Source organism: Nesoenas mayeri (assembly GCF_963082525.1).
Source record: "Nesoenas mayeri genome assembly, chromosome: 2".
NCBI lineage: Eukaryota > Metazoa > Chordata > Aves > Columbiformes > Columbidae > Nesoenas > Nesoenas mayeri.
Window position 1 is genome coordinate 28,108,867 of NC_137543.1, and position 23,674 is coordinate 28,132,540.

General features: G+C 39.1%; 1 protein-coding gene across 1 annotated transcript; it reads right to left on the reverse strand.

Annotated features, from left to right (window-relative positions):
• Positions 1 to 367: 367 nt before the first annotated feature.
• On the reverse strand, positions 368 to 21,723 carry RIPK2 (receptor interacting serine/threonine kinase 2; the record flags this gene model as incomplete). The annotated part of the gene is made up of 11 exons (XM_080339296.1): positions 368 to 693; positions 2,572 to 2,751; positions 6,097 to 6,202; positions 6,810 to 6,899; positions 7,066 to 7,151; positions 10,272 to 10,433; positions 10,789 to 10,838; positions 14,008 to 14,165; positions 16,451 to 16,606; positions 17,744 to 17,897; positions 21,536 to 21,723. The coding sequence occupies 11 exons, from the start codon at positions 21,721 to 21,723 to the stop codon at positions 368 to 370; spliced, it is 1,656 nt and encodes a 551-aa protein (XP_080195422.1).
• Positions 21,724 to 23,674: the final 1,951 nt, after the last annotated feature.

A 23,674-nucleotide genomic window follows, 5' to 3' on the forward strand; every position in this document is an offset into this window, starting at 1 on the left:
AGAAAGACCAAATGGAGAGAGATAAATCAATACTCCAAGTTGAGATGGGTTATCTCAAACCTGTGAGGTGAAAGGAAAGGATATGTATAAACATAAAATATGTAAAACAGGGAGCATTTAATTTTTTTCTTTCGTCATGTATAAACAAAATACTTGTATGAGTCAATAACTGTCAAGTGTTTGACTTTATAACTGCACTCAAACTGATTAATTTGTAACTCACCCAATGCAGTCTAGATGAACTCTGTCATTTCTGAGACTCTACAAAGGCACAGTAAAGACAAAGCAGTACATATATAAAACTACTATATAGAAACAAATCATGTTGTAAGAAATATTCACATAGCTTCATATAGAAAGAATAAATTTAAAGATGCAGTCTTAGAGAATTAGATACAATGTCTGGATAAGGTTGAAGTCCTAGCTGTTTGTTATCTTTCAACTTTTGTATTATAATTCTAGCAAATTCCTCTCCTTGGCTGTCTGAAGTATCAAGAAGTTGTCGGACTTTTGATGTCCTTGTAGGTTTGGTGCTTATAAGTTCATAGTCTTCCTTCATGAGTAAAAACCTTGATAGAAGAGCATCCAGGGACTGATTCAGACATGCTTCAGTCATTTGGTCAATTATTTCTTCTCTTTTACTTTGGATCCATTGATGAGCTATATTCTGTTGTATGGTCTCTAAAACAAAATCTGAGATTGAGGAGGATTAAAGAAAAAAAAAACAAAAACAAAACAGCATTGTAACTGTCTGTCAACAACCAGTGTCATAGAAAAAGAACAAGCTGAGAAAGAGCTGTTTAAAACTTAGTTTTGGTCAGAAAGACAACAGACTACTAAACATGCTTTTAACATTTCACTATTGTTTTCCCCATTTAAAATGTTCCACTTTGTCAAATTTGGTGGTTAGAGTATTTATTTTATCTGAATTGCAGAATAATTTAGGATGGAAGAAATCCTCAAGAAGGTCATCTGGTCTAATGGCCTGCTCAAAGCAGGGACAACTTCAAGGATAACTCAGGGTGCACATCTCCAAGTGATAGTACTTCTACAGCTTCTGTGGGCAACCTGTTCCAGTGTTCAACTGGACCCAGCAGTAAAAAGAGAAGTGGTAACTTTACTTTCCAGTGGGATTTTTTTGGGAGTTTACTAGAAACATCCCTGTAGTTCCCTGTGTATTTTCCTTAAGTGGAGGATTTGCACAGTGAAAAGGTGCCAATTATCATATAAAGAGCAGAACAGACTATTCCAGTTGGAACAGACCTACAATTACGACCTAGTCCAACTGCCTGACTACTTCAGGGCTGACCAAAAGTTACAGCAAGTTGTTAAGAGCATTGCTCAAATGCCACTTAAACACTGACATGCTTGGGGTACTGACCATCTCTCCAGAAAGGCTGTTTCAGTGTTTGACCACCCTCTTGGTAAATAAATAAATCCTAATGTCTAGTCAAACATCTCCTGGCACACCTCTGAGCCATTCCTACCTGTCCTGTCACTGGGTACCAGGGGTCAAAGCTCAGCATGTCCCTCTCCATGTCCCCTCCTCAGGAAAATGTAGAGAGCAATGAGCTCTGCCTTCAGCCTCCTCTTCCCCAGACTAGACAAACCCAAGTCCTTAGCTGTTGCTCCCAGGACACGCCTTCCAGCTCCTATGCCAGCTTTGTTGCCCTCCTCCAGATGCATTCAAGGACCTCCACATCCTTCTTAGATTGTGGGGCCCAGAACTGCACACAGTACTCAAGGTGTAGCTGCTCCAATGATGAATATGGTGGGATAATCATCTCTTTTGACCAGCTGGTCATACAGAGTGTGGTTTTCCCTCTTGGCTGTCAGGACTCACTGCTGACTGACAGTGAGCCTGCTGTTGGCCAGCACCCAGGCTTAATATGAATCAGAAGAAGGATGATGTGGCAGATCTTTATAAGGTTGCATGTTATTGTGTGGCCCATAAGGAAATATCTCTCTGAATAATTAATCACGGATTAAAGTTTATTTTTGTTACCTTTTTGGAAGCACACTTTTAACAGTTATTTGATGCATAGGAATACCATGCAGTGGACTCTCAGCTAACAGAGAATATCCTTAAAGGTGAGATGCTGACACAGCTGCTGCTTCTCTTTGGCCTGCCATTACTAAGAGGAAGATTGACAAGCCTAAAAAGTAGGGAGAAGTGACAGGCAACAAGATGAGTCAAGCTCAAGCTAACTTTTATTCTTGTTCTGCTGGATTGCAGCAGTGCTACAGCAGCAGGAGAAAGGAGAAATAATATGAGCAAAGGTAATAGTATAAAGAAGACCCAAAGCAGCAGGAATAGATTACTTAAAAGGAAAGAGAATGCTAGGAGCTACAGGTGCATGTACTAGGTCACATACTACATCGGTTTCACTTACTTTGTAATTTAAGGCTACAAGGATAGAATTACTTGCATTCTTAACTTGTAGACTGCTTTGTTTTCATTTTATAGACAAACAACAGTTCCAGTTTCCATTTCATACACACATGTATTTGATATTAGGACACTTATTGTATTGTATTGTATGTCTTGGAATTAATCAGTGTTTGCTGTACCTGAAGGAATTGGTGATGACCGTAGCACACATGATGCAGAATTTGAGGCATCTGAAGTACTCTTGTCAGATGAGGGAAAATAACTGTATGGATGCACAAGAAGTTTGGCGCTCTGAGTTACAGAGGTATTTTCATCTGTACTCTGACTGCTGAGAGAGTGTAAACCCCCACAATTTTCATCTTAAAAAAAATAAAAAGAGAGAAAGAAATAGCAGATCTGTATTACTTCTATGTTCAAATAAAATAGAGCCATCACAGACTATTTAGAGCAATTCCATAAAACAAGTCGTAAAAACCTAAATTCACTTCAAACACAATATTCCTTACACTCAGGTTCTGAGTACATTTATGTCCCGTATCTTTTACCAGGGCTTGATCATGGGATTGGCAGTCTTGTTTTATTTTAAAAGAACATTAAGAGAATAAATCTGGTAGACATGAACTTTAAAAAAGCTCCATTTGACAGAAAATTTTTGTATAGACTAGAAGAACAAAATAATTCCTTCAAGTGTTTGGAGAGGTAGCCAGGACTCAGCATGAAAGCTGACTAATTTATTTTGCTGAAGTTTGGCAGCATAACAAAGGTGGAAAGATTGAAAGAAAGATTCAGGTGGAAGGAAAGAACATGAAGACCAATGGCGACATTTGGTGGAGAGCCAACTGAAGCATTTGGTAGCCCGTCAAAACAGCCTATGACTTCAAGAAAGCTTCACATAAATGTTTGCAAGGAAAGGAAAAAAAGGGGGTTTTAATCAGGTGGAAAGCTTAAGAGTTTCTATTTTTAGATTTTTTTTTTATGGCAGAAAAAGATGATGGATATGAAAGCAGCAGGAGGAATAACTCAAAGTGATGACAAATAGCTGATGAGAAACCAATTACATGGTATATGCCTGACTCAGTATACATTTTATTACAGACTTCCATAGTGTCACTGAATAAAGAGCTCTGGAGATGTTAATTCAGAACCAGAGATGCAGATGTAAGAATTCAGATGAACATCTAAAGACACGATAAGAACAGGTAGCCCCCTGGACAACTCAGCATTTAGAGATAACCATTCAATGGAGGTATTTGAAGGGGCATCCTAGATGAGTGTTGACCTGTGGAAGAATATGGCTATAAGTACAAGGAGCAGGAATAGGAAAATAAATAAGGAAAGAAAACAGGAAAGAAATTATAGTCTTATTATTTAAAAAAATGATGGACTAGAATTCATAGTAACTAGCATTTCATTTCATTAAAGAGAAAGAAAGTAAGCTGGGCAGAGCTATATAGTGTAAAGCAGCAGATATTATCTACCACATGAATGAGAAAGGACTAGGAGACAACTGATGTGAGTGAAAGATCATTTTAGGAAAGGATTTTAAATGGCTCTGCTGGGATAGAATGTTCTAGAAGTCTAGGCACACACAGAGACAAAACTACTGGGATTGTACTAGTATGGGAGAATGCACTTGACCAGTGACCATGGCATAAAACCCAGAAACATGCTAATGACATTTGCAGAGGTTATTCAGAAAGAACAGGTTGACCCAGGTTACTCAGAAAGAACTTAGCTGATCTAGAAGACTGGAGCAATAGAAGTGAAAATTCAGTAGCACAAAACATGAGATCTAGATTTTCTGCTTCAAGCTGGGACTAGTGATTTGGAATTGAGATGAAGAAAAAAAACCCACCTAGGTAGATTACTCTGTAAGGACCTTGTAAGAAAGGAAAAATAAAATTGTAAGGTATTTTAAGAAAAGTTCTTATTTCAGGCAGAAAACATTGGTCACACTCTCCTGTTTTAATACCAAGTACAGATATCTGGTATCTAGTAGGATTCCAGGAGAATGAAGAAGCTTGTTTTACAAATGGACTTCAAAAGAGTGTGTCCTGTTTGTTTAGCAAAACAAAGTGTATTAAAAGATTACTATCTATATCAGAAATAAAATGAGAAAAGAGGGAAAAGAGCTATTTAAGCTTAAAGCAATGCCCAATAAGTGTGTGAATAAGCTGGCTAGGGAAGAAAAATTGAAGAGGCTGAAAGTTAGAAGACAGTTTCTAACTCTGAAGGAGGAAGTTTCTGAAAAAGTCTTCTAATTGTATTGGTGGGAAAAACAACTTGACTAAAATCTATAGTCATTAACTCTTGCCTTGGTGCCATGCCAAACTCATCTCTTGCCAACAGCTACCTGGGAACAGATTTTTCTGCTGAAACAATTGCATTTAATCTTGGCAAACTAGGAAGAATGTCAGTCTTGCTTTCTATTATAAAACTACCAGATGCAGATATTGGCAAAGTATTAACAAACACTTCTGCTGTGGCATGGTTTTGTAGATGCTGTTTTCTCAGGCTTTACAGTATCTACATGTACCTGCAACAAAGCCTAAGCAGGGACTCTGTAAAGGATCAGATTAATAGTACCACCACAATCTCATCAGTGACCTCCACAGGCAGTTATGACAGTTTTTAACAGAAAGAAGGTCTGGCATTTATCATTATCCTATCTGATTACACTTACAGTACATGCTTATATTCAATCTAACATTCTGTTTTCTAAAATTATTCACAACATTCCTATTAAGCTTGGTAACCACAAGTTATTATTCAAGATTTTTATGCTATGTGTGTAGAAAATGCTTAGGTAGAGGTATAGTCAAACTACACTGCTTTTGCTTTCTGCCATTTTCCCCCTGTAACTCAAATTTCTTAAGCCTCTGGTAATTTATTTTCCCTAGAATTCCTGCTGTATTTATATATTTCTAGTACATTGAGTACAAGCCCAGAATTGTGGATGTGCCCAAACAGGAGCTGGAAAAGAAACTGCCTGTGCCCTCCTGGCTCTATCAGAATATCCCCAGTTTTGCAGCACCTGAGCACACGTTTTGATGCCCTACTTTAAACCAGTGAAGTCAATCATCTTGTCTGCTTTCACACCACTGGACCCTGCAAAGTCAAAGGATGCTCCATTCTTTTGAAATTTATATATGTTTGTATTCTTTCAAGAGAACAAACTCAAGTGCAGTTTTAGTTTCACAATGTATTGCTATTTCACCTGGGCCCCACCACATTTTTCTGTCTTCTGATGTCAGCAAAACCTCAAAACTGCATTTTGTCTGTGAATTTTGGCAACTTCTATTTAGAAAATGTGACAGGTACAAAAGGCCTGTGCAGATACTTTTGCAAGTTGATCTATATATTAAAGGCATTTTATTTATTGAATTAAAAATGATTGAGAGGTTGGGCTGCATTAGAAACTTTCAGTTTACTTAGCTTTAGGAGTGCCTCAAAATGTTTAGCCTCTTTATCTTTAGAAGTAGTTCACAACTGATTAACTAAACTGCCAAGAGTCTGAAGGGACAAGTAAATGCCATCTCTGTACTCAGTACCCTGAACAGGAAAACTGAAGCTGTGAGCTGTGGGGATTTCTCAAGTGACAGGAACAGAAAATCCAACTCTCTACTATGCAAATGCAATATCAAAGTGGGAATGCAAAGCTGCAATGGCAACTTAAATTTACACAAAGTCATGAGTATCTCTACCTGAGGAGAGGATATTACACTTGGGAACAGACTTGGGTCTTGGTATATCTGGAGAGATGCTCCGAAGGGGAAGTGCATCACATTGTATGGAGGCAGAATATGTTTCCTGAAATGATTCCAGTGGTATATTGAAAAGGCATATTAAATAAATACAAAGTTGCATTTTTTTTAACAGAGTACTTCCCCATCACTGTCTTTTCCCTGCTATCTAAATGCTCAATAGACAGCACAATCAAAATACAGCAAAACAGAAGAAATTATGCAGTCCTAATGCTTGTGTATTTCCAAAGCCGTCAGCAATTTTGTATACAACTTTAAGAACCACAAGCAGCAGCATTAAGAATCAAAATATAAAAGCAAATCTACATGACCCAAATAAGCAAGCTCATAGAGGTGTAAGGGAGCAGAAGACGATCTCTTCTTACAAGCTGCAGACATTGTGTGCTGCATTCCTCTTTGAGTGGATGGCTTTCCCACATTTAGAGGATATTCCAAACATGCCCTTCTTATTTCTGCTTATCCATTCTTTCCTATCTTCACCTGTATGTCTATAAATTTGTTACACTGCAGCTCAACTAGCACATTGTATGCCTTTCCTGACTGCATAGGAAGGTAAACCACAGAACAATTCCCCCTTACCAAGTTAACCCCCCTTTAGTCTCTCATATCTTTAATGATGCCAACATAACAAATGCAATATATAAAATTTTTACCTCTTGGGGATTCAGAGGTATATTTAGAGATATCTGTTTCACATCTGCTTTCTGTCCACTCTTGTAAATACAGCGTGATTCATATAGTGACTGGAAGAGACATATTTACCTGTATTAAAATTCTGCTGTAAGACAAGATGACACTCCTGTACAAACACAAGCTTCAGCCAGATAGATTAGATAAATGTGAAAGGTGATAATATTTCTTTTAGCAAGTAAACGTTACCAACTTATGACTGTAACACAAGCCACTTACCTTTGACCTCTTTAACAGAATTACTGCTTCCAGCATAGCTATTTCATCGAATGTTCGCAGGACAGGTTCAAGGTCTATTAAACATTCTAAACAAAGAAAGAGTACTTTGCTGAATTCAAGTGGAACTTAAGTTTTCATTTTGCTAAAGCTACTTATGAAAGTAATTTGTCTATTGGTATGTATAAAACCACTTAAGCTGCCAAACAGAAGTTTCTTGCTTTCATCTATTACAACAGTTTCATACCACCCAAATAAACCCCTGTCCTGATCTGGCCACCTCGGCACTCTGTATCACAAGAGATCCAGGACTGTGCCAGACTGCAAGTGTTGTCTTCCTGGAATGAACAGACCCATGGGTTTGCTATGTTTCAAGACAGACCCAACAAAACTGGTTTGCAAAATGCAACCCAAACAGCACAAGACCCCAGCACAGGTCATCGTTTTCACACTCCAGCAGAGGTGTTAAAGATTTCTATGAGAAAAATAAACAAAGAACCCCCCACCACAGCAATATCCAGAATAGATGACGTCCTGCAGGGACAGAGAAGATGGTGATAGTCAAAGACACTGACGTATCACATCCAGTGATTTCAAATGATAGTGTCCTCATGCTCATCAAAGGCTGCAAATCACAGAAGCTAAAATCATCTGCTCATGTAGGGAGCCACCCAACAATCCATTAAGTGACAACCTGTGCTATGTTCCCTTGATTTCCAATGCTGATAGGTTTACAAAATGAAGTATTTCAAATTTTGAGGTGACTGTGTTATAAAAATGTCATTTTGAATCTGTGCTCAAGTACAACAAAATCTCAGGAAAGTATGATGGCATATCACAATTCTACTGCATTTCTATCGACTCCACCCATCTGGCAAAACCTGTTTACCTTACTAGCAATCCATCAAACTGTGTCTTTATTAACATATTTTTCTTATTTACTATAACTTTACCACAGTTCTCCCATATTACTTCTTTTTTTTCCCCACTAGCATCTTCAAGACATACATTCAGTACTGGGATTCTTCTTTTCTTACATCAGCTAAAACAAAGTTTTACAAGTTTGGCACTCAATTTTCCACACTGAAATACAAGCACTGTTATTTTTTGTTGATAATAATTAAATTGCAAGTACACATTCCTAGTACATGCAGAAACACCGTGGTAAGTAGTCTTTACCCCTTCTTTATAAGGGGAGCAGACAGGTTAACCAAGCTTTTCTATTTAAAGTTTATTTAACAAAAAGAGGCTTGGGGCTTTTTGGTTTCCCCCCCACCCTACTCTGTTACGGCAATTGCAAAATTTCCCAATCAGTGAGCTTTACTTCCCTTAATTTCGCAACACTTTTTCAACTTCCTCTTTCTTTTAATGATAGTAGAGAAAAAGGCAATGCATGTTTTCTTCAAAGACAGTCTTCCTGCAGACATGGTACTAATAATAAAACCCAAGTTAGCTCACACTTTAGCACATATACCAGGAAATTATCCCTTCTGTGAGACCACAGACCTTGATTGCTATTTTGTTTTGGTTAACTGACATGGGAAAACAAGAATATGTAAGGAAATATCATGATGTGTCTATTCTTTTTGATTAAAAAAAAAAGATATATTTCTTTGCTTGAAGAAAAAAAATCCACAATTTACAATCCTACAAACCAGACTTATGCCAAAATATCCTGAGATTCCAAAATGTTCTTAATGAAAAAATACGAATGCCTCAAAAAAGTTAATTTTGGACTGTAAAGTGAACATAAAGATATGGTATGTTTTTGGATGTGTCCTCATTTTGCTCTCTGCAAAACTGATGCAAAAAAATGAAGTTATGAACATTTCTTTCTAAGCTACCTGAACCGACACTTTCTAACACTTTCCAGCTCAAATGAAGTTTTTGAAAATAATAAACAGACTTCACCAAAGCTCCAAATGAAACATTAAGATTGTGGACCCCCTACTCGTAACATTAAAAACAAACAAACAAAAACCCCCAAACACCTCCCCCCCAAATCCTAAAACCAAAACCCATCAGACCAACTAAAAAAACCTAATATTTCACATTTGAGTCATTGCATCTTCACCTAACCAGGAAGAAACTTAAAATATAGCATTTTTTAAGCCAGAGCTCTTTGTACTGTTCTACACTTGCATTTTCAGTAACTCTTTTATTCAACATTTTTACTTCTCCAAGGTGATTCAGAATTAGCATCATGTTTTCTACAGGAGAGGAATTTTTTAAAGCATATGTAAATCTAACAAGCACAGTGAGGCTGCTGCAGGAACCACTGTTGGCTTCACCACACTGACCAATGTGACCACAGCAACACTCGCAAGAGCAAATTTCACAGTTGAAAACAGGTAACTACTTTCTGCCAATTTTGATGGAATTATCTTTACACAACGGCCAAAAAAGAGCTGAAAGTCACCACAAAATTAAGCATGTTAATGAGAAATTGTTATGGGGGACAAATTTGGACTAACATACACCAAATATGTCGGTTAAATGCAGCAAACACAGGTTTGCAAAAATCAAACCAAAACTTTTCTAGTTCACACTATGCCACTCCAATCTCTACAAGCTTCAGTCTTATTCTATAAATTCTGTAATGCGCTGTAAAAAAGGCCAAAAGTATCTATATTTGATCTCATGGACAAAAAGCTGAACAAAGGAAAGATGGAAAGAGAAAGGTAAGTGTGTGGGTTCAACCAGTTCCTGCTTGATCTGGGACAATCAAAGAATGTCTCAGTGAAAAAGATCCATACTGAGGTGCAAACACAAGGTGTTTATCTGATGTGCAATGATTTGTTGATGTGTTTGCCATCTTGGTCATAAATCCCACTTTACTAATTATATGCTTCACTTCCACTGCTTCTTAAAGAAAAAGTTCCATTCAAGAATAAACAAAAAAAGCCCAAGTGCAAGTAGTTAAACAAAACATGCTCCTTTTTTACAGGTAAATTAGGGATGGCAAATGCAAAAGACTCCAACTAACAACTTAGTTTTATGGCACACGCATAGTTCCATTCATAAAAGTTTGTTTACAGACATGATGGAAGCAAACAAGCACCTTATCATATACAACAAGACTGGGCACATGTATCTCTTGACATCTTTACCATTTTCTTTTTGAGATTATAACCTTGCTCTGTAAGCACCATGTTCAACAGAAATCTGTCAATTTAAAAATCTTTTCTCCTTATGCAAGATAAACTCACTTAAGAACGATGGTCTTTCATCTGGGTTTTGTGCCCATCCACTTGCTATCAATCTTATGATGAGTGCTCGATGAGGAATGTCCATTGATAAACTTTCTTCACTTAAGTCTAGTCGCTGTCCTTGTGACACACTATACATTATCTGCAAGGGGTTTATAACTTCTGTCAAAATAGACATCATGCATTCATTAGAAATATATGCAATATAAATGGCTTACTATAGGAGGAATAATTTAGTTTGCAAACATAGTATTTATAGTTCATCAAAATAAGGTTATGGTTGTTGGTTTTTTTTTTTTTTTGGCATAAAAATGTGGGTTTAATTTATCAAACAACACTATAGTTAAAAAAAAATACAGAAAAGAACCTAATTTGAAAAGTACCTCAAAGTGTTCTTTAACAAGCTTACAAGTTGAGTCATTAAAAAGTAACCCCTAAAATGAAGCCCCTGGGTACCCAGGTCTCAGGTTTAGCCTTTAAGTGAGGCTGGAAAAAAATGTAAAAGACATGGCCTTACCTTCAAATGGCTGTTTCCTTGACATCACTTCCCACATAATAATTGCATAACTGTTTAAAGTATAAGACGTATAGAAGACATTATTTTAGATTACCAATACTTAGTAACACAATGTGTTCAGCTTTAACATTTTATTAAAAACATTTAGCTGAAGGCATCCTGCATGCCCACACAGGACTGACTATAGCTAACTACAACGATGACCTGAATATATGAAAACTAGCAAGAATTTTAACCACTGACAACCAACAGTAGGACAAGGGGTAATGGGTTCAAACTGGGACACAAGAGGTTCCACTTAAATATGAGAAGAAACTTCTTCTCAATGAGGGTGACAGAACACTGGAACAGGCTGCCCAGGGAGGTTGTGGAGTCTCCTTCTCTGAAGACATTCAAAACCCATCTGGACACATTCCTGTGTAGCCTCATCTAGGTGTTCCTGCTCCAGCAGGGAGACTGGACTAGATGATCTGTTGAGGTCCCTTCCAATCCCTAACATTATGTGATTCTGCGACTTCAACTAGAAGTAGCTAATAATATTAAGAACACATGCATATAAGCTCCTATCTGTATTAGCTTTGCTCTGCTAATGTGTTGTGAATTATGTACATGTAGTTTAAATCTCAGCGGGTGAATTACAGTGAGGCCCAGAGTGCCAGCTGCTCTGTCCTGACTGCAATACTGTGGCATCTCCCCATTCTGGATCGACACCTTCTGACATTCCCATGGGAAGCAGGGCACCAGCAGGGAGGATGGTGTTCACCCTCTGTCCCAACACAGACTCAGGGCCAGGTAAGATACAGACTTGCATCTGGGAAACACACTCTGGCTTTCCCCTCAGACATATATACAATAGTTTCAAACATACACAACCTTCTCTATAGGGAGAGGTGTCACTTTTACATGCAAGATTCACTTTAGGAAAAAGACTACCAAGAAGACCACCTTGAACTACAGCAGCAGACTGAACACACATCTGCCTACCCAAACCAATGACTTTTTTTTCCCCTTCGCATCAACATGAATGAGAAGTGGTTCAGTGAATACAAATGTAGTCCACCTTTAGTAGACTAGACACTCTCTCTTCAGTCATCACTATATGTTAAAAAAGGTAACTTTAAACACGTTTGTAATTCAAAATGGATTAGATTATTTCATTTAAATGAAGCATTGCCTTCATTTATAAAAAATAATCAATGCAGTTAAAGCAAATAAAAGAAAATAAAATGATGTAAAAACCCCAAATCTGGCTTTCCTATTTAAGAACATGAATTTGATGTGAGGAATAAATCTAGTAGTTCTAAAGGCTAAAATGAGACCACAAAAATATTTCACTGCTTAAGAACCTGATTTCCAATGTCAAACATATCCTTGTAAACTTACTTCTACTCCTTTATTTTTTCAGTAAATCAATTTAAAAATGGATTGAAGTTTTCAAAATGTTCCTTAAAAAAACCTGAAATCCAATTTCCACTGAAGCAATAAAAAACGAAACTATGCAAAGAATTACTTTTTTGCTAAAGAATCACACGTACCAGAATAAGTGTTTGTTCAACTACTGAAATAACTGTACACAAAGAAAGGCTGATTTTTTTGGCATGGAAAATTTTTCGTTTTGTAGAAGTTAATGCTGCTTGACTGCTGTTCAAACAATTTGTTTCTTTAAGAAAGATCCTTCCTCACAAATTAGCTTCAGTATCTCAACAACATTCAGCTGAATCTGCTGTGGTCAATTAACCAGATATTCAGCCTTTCATTCAGCTGGCAATCTCTCTACAATTAAAGATTACTTTCTCAGTCCTACAACACAGCAACAGGCCACTTTCTGCTGATTTCCCTTTACACTCTTCATGTTTTCCTTTCTTATTTCTGCTTCACGGCATCTCTTTCTGATCCTGAGCACAGGTCTTCCTGTGTGACCTTCCTGGTGGTCACTTCCTTCGCTATCTCTCTATCTTCATGTCTTCCATCCATTTTTATGATGTTGTCTCAGTTTTTTTTTATCTCTTCTCAAATAATTTATTTTCTTCCTAATTTATCAGATTTCTAAGCTCTTCTTCTGATCTTTTAGCTGTTATTTTCTCCCATTTGGCTGTTATTCCTCTGCACACATTTTTTTTTTTCCTTTCTAAAATACATTTGTCTTCGTCAACTCCACTCACTCATTAAGCTACCAGACATACTTTCCAAACCTCTAAAATCAGAAGCCAGAGAAAATAATGTCACATGGCTACTTCTTTCCCATTATATACCATTATTACTTTTCAATGTTTTCCTAGTCCAGATTTTCTCATCAAAGGGTGAGGAAAGCAGGTATGTTATCTTCTCTGTTCTTTGGACAGGAATGTAAAGGAACTTTATGTGCCTCTTAAGGGTAAGGGATAATTAAGAGAAACAGTGGTCTCCCTGGAAGTCAGTAAGACCCTCTGAGACTCATTCATCTCTCGCCAAAATACAACCCTCTCAAAGAAGGTAGAGGTGGTAAAGTGCAACAGAGAGATTGACTTTGTTACAGCGATATGCCTATTCATACCTCCTCAGTTTCCATGTATACATGACAACTTCCTTCATGATTGTTCAAGGCATCCTTGAGCTCTCCAAGCCTTTTCAGATTAGCTAATTGTAACTCTTACATCGTAAGAGCAATTGCCATTTTGTTATATGGGTTGCCACCACTCTATTCTATTCCTTCGACAACTCAGAACTGACTAAAGCAAATCTACCGGAACTTGCAGGAAGTAATTTATTCCTTAAGGTGATCTCTCTCAATGCTTCTTTCAACTCCATTACCCTGCTTTTTTCCTAACCCCTTTTCAAAAATAGGTTTTCTTCTTTCCCCCAAGTACATTCTGCAAATTATGTTAATTGATGTGCACAAATTGCAGAAGTATGTTCATTGAGAGAATGGTGTGAAGACTTTTTCCATCCCTGACATTGTCTCTTTTAATGTGTACATTAATTTATAGAAACCAGTTTCTGATGTCTGTTTCTGTAGTTCTAGCTTAATTTCTGGAGCATTACACTTGTTGCAGTGCTTCCTAAAGGAACAGATGATCAAATCCAGCTGCCACTCATTTCTGTTTTCCCTGATTCATTTTGCTTATACACTTATGACACTTCTGAAAATACTAAAATTGCTGAAAACATGTTAAAATCTAAGTCCAGTAAATCAAATTGGAATTTAGTTTCCAAAACCCACTTGAAAACAACGTGAGTTACCTGTAGATATCATGTTTTACACTTGCACGTGTTTTCTGACTGGGGTTATAATCTTCAGGTGGCATGTAGACAATCGTCCCTCCTTCTGGCAAAGAAGTTTCGCTTCGTGACTGCGACATGGATATGACACGCCATTTTGACATGCCAAAATCTGCAATCTGGAAAGGACAAATCAGTAGATCTGAGAAGAAAAACTGGATTTATCTGCTGATCGTTGTTAGAAATTGCTGAAATACGCCTGAAAGGTCACTTAAAGTCCTTAACCTGACTGCCAGAAAGTATGTGGTTGTCCTAGCAACAGGCAACACCAGCTCCAGCTCAGAAAACATTCCCAGGTCCTGACTCACACTATCCCTACAGCACTGCCCTATCCTGTTCTTCTAAGGAAGGATTCATATACTCTGTGGCTGGGAAATCTGCTGTGGTAGTCTGTCCTATACGAAGAAAATAACTTTCTTTGATTCAAAAAATAGTAAACAAGAAACCACTGAGTACTTCTAGCTCTCTGGTTGTGAAGAAAGCACAAGTTTAGTATAAATCATAACAACTCTGTGTAACTTGCAGATATTTCGAGACAGTTGCTCCCTCAGAAAAAATTTAGGGTACTCCACCTCACTCCCAAAACTATGAAATATTAATCTTGAATTAATACATTTGATATTCTGAAATTCTGTGCTGCAGAAAGTTGCTGAATATTTGGTTTACTGTGCACTCTGGGGCCTTGTCCCTTCCTACAGAGTTTACAGCACTTCTACATAAAGAATTAATTGACTTCAGTTTACATTCCCAGACATCCATGAGCCAGGGAGCAAGATGTCAGACTAGGTTATGGGTAGGGAGGCAAACAGCCAGCAGCAGAAGCTTGCTGGCTGAGCTGCAGAGTGTCCGGCCTACAAGGGAGAAATTATAAGCAACCAGCTACGAGCTCTGCAGTTGTCTAGTATTTCCCTAAGAGCAAACACATTTTCAAAGGTGCCTGTGCAAGCACAGTGGCAACTAAGATAACAGAAATAAGCTTTCTGGAGAGCATATAGTCAAAATCCACAGTGAAAAATAACCCTTTTTTCTTCACTTTCTTCAAGCCCTCCTCACTGTAAATGGTCATGTTATTTTGCTTGTTCAGTAGATCTGGGACAGCCAGAGGCACTCTATGAACAGTGTTACTTCTACACATATGAAATATTTCTTCTATTTGGCATGCATGATAACCTTCCTTGGATCTCCTGACAGCTGACCTAATTGAGGGAATCTTGCTTCATCCACAAAAACGCTGGAAAACCCTAAGGACAGCCTTCCAGAGACTCTTTATAGGAGGCAGCGTAGGTATGCAAGAGTTAAACTCTTCTCTTCAATTGCTCCAGCAAAGTAACTCTTTAGATGTGGTCGGGCAGGGATTAAAAAAAGTGTGGACAGAAAAATTACTTGGACCAGTTTTCCCATCAGGTTTATCAGGAAGCTGGAGAGATGGCAATACCAGCACAGCTGAGTGGGAGGAGGTGTGACCTGCTGAGGGTGTGAATGGAGATGAAGCTGCGTAAGGTGCCTTGCTGCCAAGAAAAACGTCTTTGCAATGGAGAAAGAAGAAATCAGCATTGCTTCTTTGCTCAAAGGGCTCACAAGAAGATTAATCTCCCAGCAACAACCGAAGCATTTGCCATCCAAGTATAAATTAAGTGCAAAATATTTCTGATTTCTCCTTTACTTGAACAGTGTATTCTATCAATTTTAAAAACAGAGGATCTTTTAAAAACAACAACAACAACAAAAAAAAAAACCCACAAGCAACTCTTGAAATTATGGAAGCAGACAACCATTTTATCAGAAGTACTTGTAATCTCTTTCTCACACCATGGCAGTGTTCTTTTAAAAGGCAAAATTAAAGCTTTAAACTAAGAGTACTTCTCTAAGTATGTTTGCTTCCTCTAAGGAGCTTCACGAAAGCCATTTCCCAACATATCCAGATTTTGCAGCTGCATTTTACATGTCCTTATACTATATGAACAGAACATATATGTACACATTGCATGAAAAATATCAAATGATGTGTTAAAATTTGAATTTTATCTACTGTCTTCCAGAACTAACTTGTCTGAGCGTCTTAGACAGGGACACTTTCTATTTTCTCCTCAGAAAGGGCCAAATATAACTACCCTTGGAAGGTTACCATATGACTGTTGCTGTTAATGTGTATCAGCTACTTCTATAAGACAAAAAGCCTAAATTCTGGCTTTCTGGTCTTTTCAGATGGATCAAATGCACACTTGGGCAAAGCAGAGTTTCCAAAAGAAGTTGATAAGATCTGTCTGCAAGGATAGAAGAAAACATCTGACGCACAATTACATCCCCTCTGTATGGCCATATCCTCACTCGTCCTCCTCTACAATAAATAAAACACTGTTGCCTATTCTAGATGATGAAGAACGTAAGAATTAAATAACTCTACCTTGACATGAAACTCATCATCCAGCAAAATATTCTGGGTTTTCAAGTCATGGTGCAGCAATGGAGGATTCATGTTGTGCAAATAGTTCACTCCCAAAGCAATTTCATAAAGAATGCGGAATCTAAGGCACCATGGAATGTCAGGGTATACATCTTTCTGCCAAGATAAAACCACAAAACAAGAATATAATCCTCTGTTCTTATCTAGCAGCATAACACAAAGACTTTCATAATAAGAAGAAAGTGAGTTAGACAAGCAGTAACCTCTTAAAACATATTACATTAACTCCTAAAAAAATTGTAACTGAGTGTTAAGACTGGTTAGCTGTTAAAACAAATATATAAATCTTAATCATGTAGTGTTATGTTTCCACTCCCTAGCATTCACATAATAGTTCATGACTGGTATACACGATGTGGGACATTTACTGCATTATTCATATGGAAATATGATTTACAGATGAGCTCTTGTATGAAACTTGTAACTCACAGATTATAAGTATTGCACAAAAGAAGGCAAGTATCATATGTTCAATTGACATTGGGAAAAGAAAAGTTGTGGTGAAAACTAAGCACAATACACTACTTTTATAAATACTAATACACCAAAAAAAAGACAGTAAAACTGCACTGAAATATTAAAAATTACATTGACACTAATGCCTTCATGAAAAACACACACCTGAGCTATCTGAGAGATATTTGTTGATTAAAGGTAGAAAAGAGATTCCAGTGCTGTTGAGACATGACTGCAGTAGCTTTACAGCAGCAACACTGAATGCATGGACCAAGCTAATGGGAGCAGTGAGAGTTCAGCACAGGAGAACTTACTCCTCAGAGTAAGATCTGGTAGAAATATCCATATCTGTTCAGATGAGCAATATTTGACTTCTACAAACCAAAGTCAAAATCTTCATTTTTTTAATAAAGATTCAGAAAAAAATAATAATCTTTGTGTGATATTTGCATTGGCAATAATTCTGACACCCAGGCTGAGGTATTTCAGCTTCTAGCTGGAGAATACCAGAGATTTTTAAAGTGATTGTATAAAACAATTCAACATCAAGTTAGCTATCGGTCACAACACTAAAAGTGCAATAAAACTAAAGTCTACTGAGCTTAGTTGTCTTTTTGAAACACAGAAAGTCTATCAGAGCACTAAAACCTACTAGTGATAATGACTTTTAATTTGAAATATTATTAATAATACACTTTACTATATCACTTAAGTATGGAAATCACAATCTATTTGAAATAACCAGGGACTGTATTTAAAAACTGTAAATACACTTACCTCATGTAAAAGCTGGTTTAATGACCCATTTGTCATGTATTCTGTTACTATCCCCAGAAATTCAGGCTCATTGCAAATTCCCAAAATTGGTAGAATGTAACTAAACCTGGCTTTGTGTAATATCTCTGCTTCTTTTAGAAGGTGGTTTCTGTCACTTAAAGAAAGCAAACGAAACAAAAAAGGTTACCATACCAATACTAGGAAACTCAAAGCAAATGTTGGTTTCACTACAGTCTCTCAAAAAATTATGTACCTATATGCAGTACCACCACCTTTACCATTTTTTTGTACTACACTGTTTTGATAAGAAAATACTATAAAATAAAATCTGCAAATGCAAATACAAGATAGCTTCTCCAGCTTCGTTTTACCACACAAATCTATTTCCACTACACATTTCATCCATGTTTTCACTAAATAAGAATACAGTCAGAAATCTTTCACCGTTCTGTGTATACATAACAGGAATAACCATCTACATTTGTCCTATTTTACTGTCCATCTTCAAACCCCAAGTTTTCATTAAGGCCCAATATTAATCTCCTACAGAATGCAGATTCTAACACTTGCAATTCTCCAGTCACTTAAATGTAGTGGATGCTGACATGCACTAAAACAATATGGGTTAAAGGAATGCACTTTCAGTTTCTGAAGGAAAAGGAATGAACTATGTTTTGTTTTCACATAAAATGTTTCTTCAAACTGGGCCCTTGCTCTGAATCAGCCTCTGGAAAAAACAAAACGTTTCCTGCTGTACAGGAAGCAGGAAGGGACTTCCCTTATGATGTTTGGGTACCTGAATTAGGCTGTGTGAAAACTCTTTGTTATGTCAAACCTCCTCCTAAAAGTGAATGTGACACATCTTTACAAATTCAGGCCTTGCAGCATGTGGGCTCAAGAAGCTCAAGTTTTATTTAAAAAGGCATATACTTCTATCCCTAAAAATCATAAACTTTTTCACATGCCTCATATCTCAAATGTTCTTGAAAAAAATTGGTTTACCAACAAGGAAGATAGACCAAGAAGGATAATTCCAAGAAAAAAAAAATTTAGACTTTACACCAGTGGAGACTGATAGAGATACAAGTAAGTGACTAGGATATCCAAACACAGAACTTTTACAGCACATGTAAGATTGATCCTTTGGATGTGAGCCAGTCTGATTCAGATGTGAGACAACTGTACTGGGGCATGGCTGTGTTCAAGCCAGGGCTCTGCCCATCACAATTCAGTCAGCACAGTGATGTTGCTATATAGCTCCTGGGGGAGAGCCAGCTTGTGTCCATCGAGTTAATGGTACACGCTGAAGAGCTCATGTCAGCCTAGACCCATGAAGGTAAATGTAGCCCTCACAGAGAAAAGGCTGAGTATATGGGCAAAAAAGGAAGACTGGAGAATTAAAGCTTGCTGCTTTTATGACAGGAAAACTTTGAATTAAGGTGGATGTGAAATTAAAGCTGATTGTTGGTCCTTATCTGAGGGAAAAAGCCTTCTATTATGGGAAACAGTAGGAAATGATCAAAGTAAAAAGGTAGCCTTCAAGAAAAACACAGGACAAAAGACACAACTTCTTCCCTTCCTTCTTCTCTCCAGAAAAGATTAGGTTTGAGAAAGTTAGGGGTTTTCCCAGACTGTGAGGCACATCTGTATGGGATTCAACTGCAGCTGGGAAACGAGTTGCAACATACCGAGGTCTACTCCTGTGGCTGTAAATCACTTCACCTTTGCCTGCTCCATATCAGAAGGTCATGGAGTAATGCCTGAATTAGTGCAAGCCCACAAGAGCTTCCAAATTCACTTTGCTGTTTGTCTGGTCACACACCAAGTTCTGGGATACACAGCACAGCCTTCCTGTTTGGAGAATTAACTGCACTGTGAACTCTTCCCTTTTCTTGACAGCACTTGTAGAATGGCATTTTAGGTTGCCTCCTATACAACCAACACTTGCTCCAGCGACTCGGCTATAGCAGCTTTCTTACAGCTTTCGGTTCTTCTGATAGTGTTTCCAAACTTTGCATGTTGTACAGTAGGCGGCTGAGTTGTCTTGATTACCTCAGTTGCCCTTTTTGTCAAAATTTTACAGGTTAGATGTCACACTAATCTAAATTCTTGCAAGGCTAAAAATAATATTTACTGTTTTCTCCCAACAGAGTTCAGAGGATAAATATTATATGTCTGATTAGAGGGGATTTATTCAGACATTTAAATTAAAGGGAAAAACCCAAGCAAAAAAACTAAACAATAAACTTATCAAAGAACACAATATGCCAGCTTAAAAACATAACTGAGATTCCATTTCATTCTGGCAAGATTTCAGAGATAGAGCCTGAGTATACACACCTAGGGAATAAGAGGCTAGATAGCTCGAAACAATTTACCTTCTATAGTAGCATGCTGAGTCACAAGACTAGAAGTTTTCTGGGCTAACTTTTGCTAAACCTTCCAGAAAACCAAACAAAACAAAACTTACATATGAATTGTGGAAAAGCGGTAAAGTTTTTACACACATACACACATTTACACACATACCTGTACATCCATGTCCCACTCTTTTAAGTGCGCGCATGCAGAAACACACACACAAACACATGGTGACTTCCAGACTTCAGTGAGGTTGTCCTGCCTAAATGCCTAATACTATGCATCAAAGAAACCAAGGCAAAAAAAGATTAAAGACAGCTAAATAGGACACAAGAGACAAGTTTATAGTCAGGCAGGCTTCAAACAGCCTATGAAGTGGCAAAGTTGCATTGATATGATAAAAAAATTGGCACCATAGGGAGTGAATGAAGCCGATACCGATGAAAAAATATTACCTGCTGCACCCTTACATGGAGTGACAGCTCCTCTAATACACACGCTATCACTCAGTCCCCATGAAAATGGGGAACACAACTGCTACAAGTTGAAGGGCTAATGGAAAATACCAGTTGTATGTGAGGGCTTACAAGCTTATTATTTTAAATTAGCTTATCTGAGTACCGTGAGATGAGGGGCAAAAGAAAATATCAATTGTGCTTTGTCTTGAAGAAGCTTTTTCTAGGAGCTAGAAGCAATCTCTAGTGGATACAGTAACGTGTTCCTTATATAGTCTCTGTCTCTCACTGTAAACAACAAATTTCTAGTAATTACTGTATTTTAATATCGCACCGATACTTTTGCAAAACGGCTGGCAACCAACAGACCCAGGAAGAAGCTGAATTGTGCAAATCCCACTTTGAACAGGGATCAAGGTGCGCGCTGCAGAAGAAAAAAACCTTAAAAAGAGGCAAACTGCTTGGAGTCTCACACTCTGAGACCGAAACCACCCATTTTGAATGACGGAAAGAGAGGAAGCTCCGAGGCTGGTACGTGATTTCTCACTGCCCAAGCTGAATCACTCATCGTTGGATCTCCCCTGCCCTTGGATTTAAAGCAGCGCTGCCCAACAAGACACCCGGTCTCTGATCCACCAACCTGAGAAACCTGCGCCGGCACCTTTGCCATGGCAGCACGACCCACGCCCAGCACAACCCGGGCTCCACCACCCGTCGCCGCTTTACCCACCGACGGGACGCACTCACGGAGTGTCCCGGGCAAAGACGGAACGTGGGATCCCCTTGCCGGGTTTAGGGGAAAGGCGGGTTCTGGTCGGTCCTTCCCCCGGGAGGAGGCCCGGCGGGTGATGGGGGCGGCGCGGGTTCCGGGTGGGAACCCCTCACTCCGCATCCACACCGCCCCCATCATCCCCCTCGCTGAGCCGCCCTCCTCCACGATGCCCATCCCGGCGGTTCCACTCCTCACCCCCGTTACCTGTCTAGCAGCGGCCCTTGTAGGCATTTGAGGGCCACCGGTACTCTCCAGTCAGCGTGGCGGGCGGCGGACACGGTACCGTAAGTACCGCGGCTGATAAAACGCAAGTCCGGGAGTTTGTTAGAGGGGATGGAGGGAAGGGCGTAGCTGATGGCGGGCGCCCGGCCTCCACCGTCCCCATCGCTCATCCTCGCACTCCGCCGCCGGGGATGGGAACAGGCTGCCGGGGGCGGCCTCGCTGTCTCTTCGCTGGCGGCGCGGAGGCCAGGTCGCCGCTCCTCTCGCCTCCTTCCCCGCCTCTTCCCCCCACCTCCCGGGTCCGCCTCTTCTCCAGCCGCCGGCAGCCCGCTCCTTCTTCAGCCCCACGGAGAAGCGACTTCCCTTCCCCGCGGAAAACGGCCTCTCGCGGGTTCCCGGATCGGGAAAGGCGGAGCCGCCGCGATGAGTCTTGCGGGCAGGAGGAAACCGGGAGCGAGACGGAGAGCGCAGTGCCGGTCCTAGCGGTCCCTCGGGAGTCTCCTCCTTCGGGGGAGCGGGGGCGTGGTTTCGGGGGGCATCCCCCAGGCCGGGGATGGAACACCTCCCACCGCGTTTGGGGGATGGGAGGCATCGTGCCGGGGAGAACCCCCGGGCCGCAGTACTGGAGGGGAGTATGCAGCCTCCCTCTGTTCGGGAGGCGGCCGAGAGACATATTACTTCTGTTCCCGAAAGATGATGCGGGATGCCAGCGCCCTTCGGAGCGGTGATTTGTGCGTTTCCAGATGTGTGTTCGTTGCTCAGGTGCAGTGAGAGTGGAGTTACCTCTTGCACTGGCTTGTCTCCTCTGTGCCTGTCCTAGGAAGATTTTTCAGGATAGTGGCGTTTAAAAAGGTAATTTCGAAATTTCCAGGAAGTACAAGTTCACCCTTGCCCTGGCTTAGGGAGAGCCGCCCGATCAGCTGATGTGTTTGTGACAGCTTCACAGGAGTGTTACGCAGGAAGGTTTTGCAAAGCCTGTTCACCAAGTCAAGTTCTTGTAGACCAACAAAGTGCTTTAATATAAAGTTAGAAGTCTGTAGCTTTCCACAATGAGTGGCGGTTCTGCAGGATGAAATGGAGGTACATAGAGCAAACCCCTCACCTTTCCATGTGTGTGGATCTTAGGCTAAACGTTTGTGGCTTTTCACCTCTTCTCTTTTCTCCTAGTAATGGATATGGACCAGAAAATGAGGGAAAGGAGTTAAGTTTTCAGACCATGATATTGTGCAATATTTCACAGCGTGCATTTTGAAGCCTGGAAGTTATTTTTCAGTTCTGTCTTGGTCCGAGTACTAGATAGCTTTGCTATGTTTTTCCAGTTTTCTTCTATCTTAGATGCTTTATATCCTCCAAATGCTGCAGCATTACTAACATACTGAGCAGCCCTATAAAGCAAGTGCTGACTTACTCTATTTTCAGTTTTCATTTAGCCTGTATCTTTCAGACACACTAAGTGGTTTCCCAGAAATGTAATTGTGTTGCAATGTTTGCAATATGCTGGTTTTGGGTATCTGTTTATGCACACCCATCTCTGTATTTACCATGTCATAGTACTATTTGTCATACATGCTGAAATAGCATTGATATGTAAGAAAGATTTTGTTTCCTAAATAAAATAATATGCAATGGATGCATACAGTGAACATGGACTACAAAATCACTGTGTAAATACATACTTATGGTTGTTTCCCATTAAGATATTATGAATGCCATTATACTAAAAATTTTAGGATACTGTACAAAAAGTTATTTGTGCATCTTGTTGCCATGTGTTGTGTTGATTTCATGTATATTGATAATTTTAAGTATGTTAACATGAAAAACAAGAAAACGATTGTAATTATAAAAAGTGGCAGTTTAGTAACAGTACCAGGAGAATTATGATACTTTTTATTTCACTAATTGTTATAAAATAAAGAGAGGTTTTGTGGCTTAAAACCTTATATATTGTCTAAAGAGCCTGCTATTTTGGTTAATGTCAGTGGGTTTTGGGCCACCCTAAGACAACCTTAGATCAGTTTCTGCCAGTTGACTGGAAGCAACATTGACATTTTGATCCCAGTAAAAGAATACGAGATGAGTAACAGAAATAAGTAGTTATTTGCTGCTTTCTACAGATCT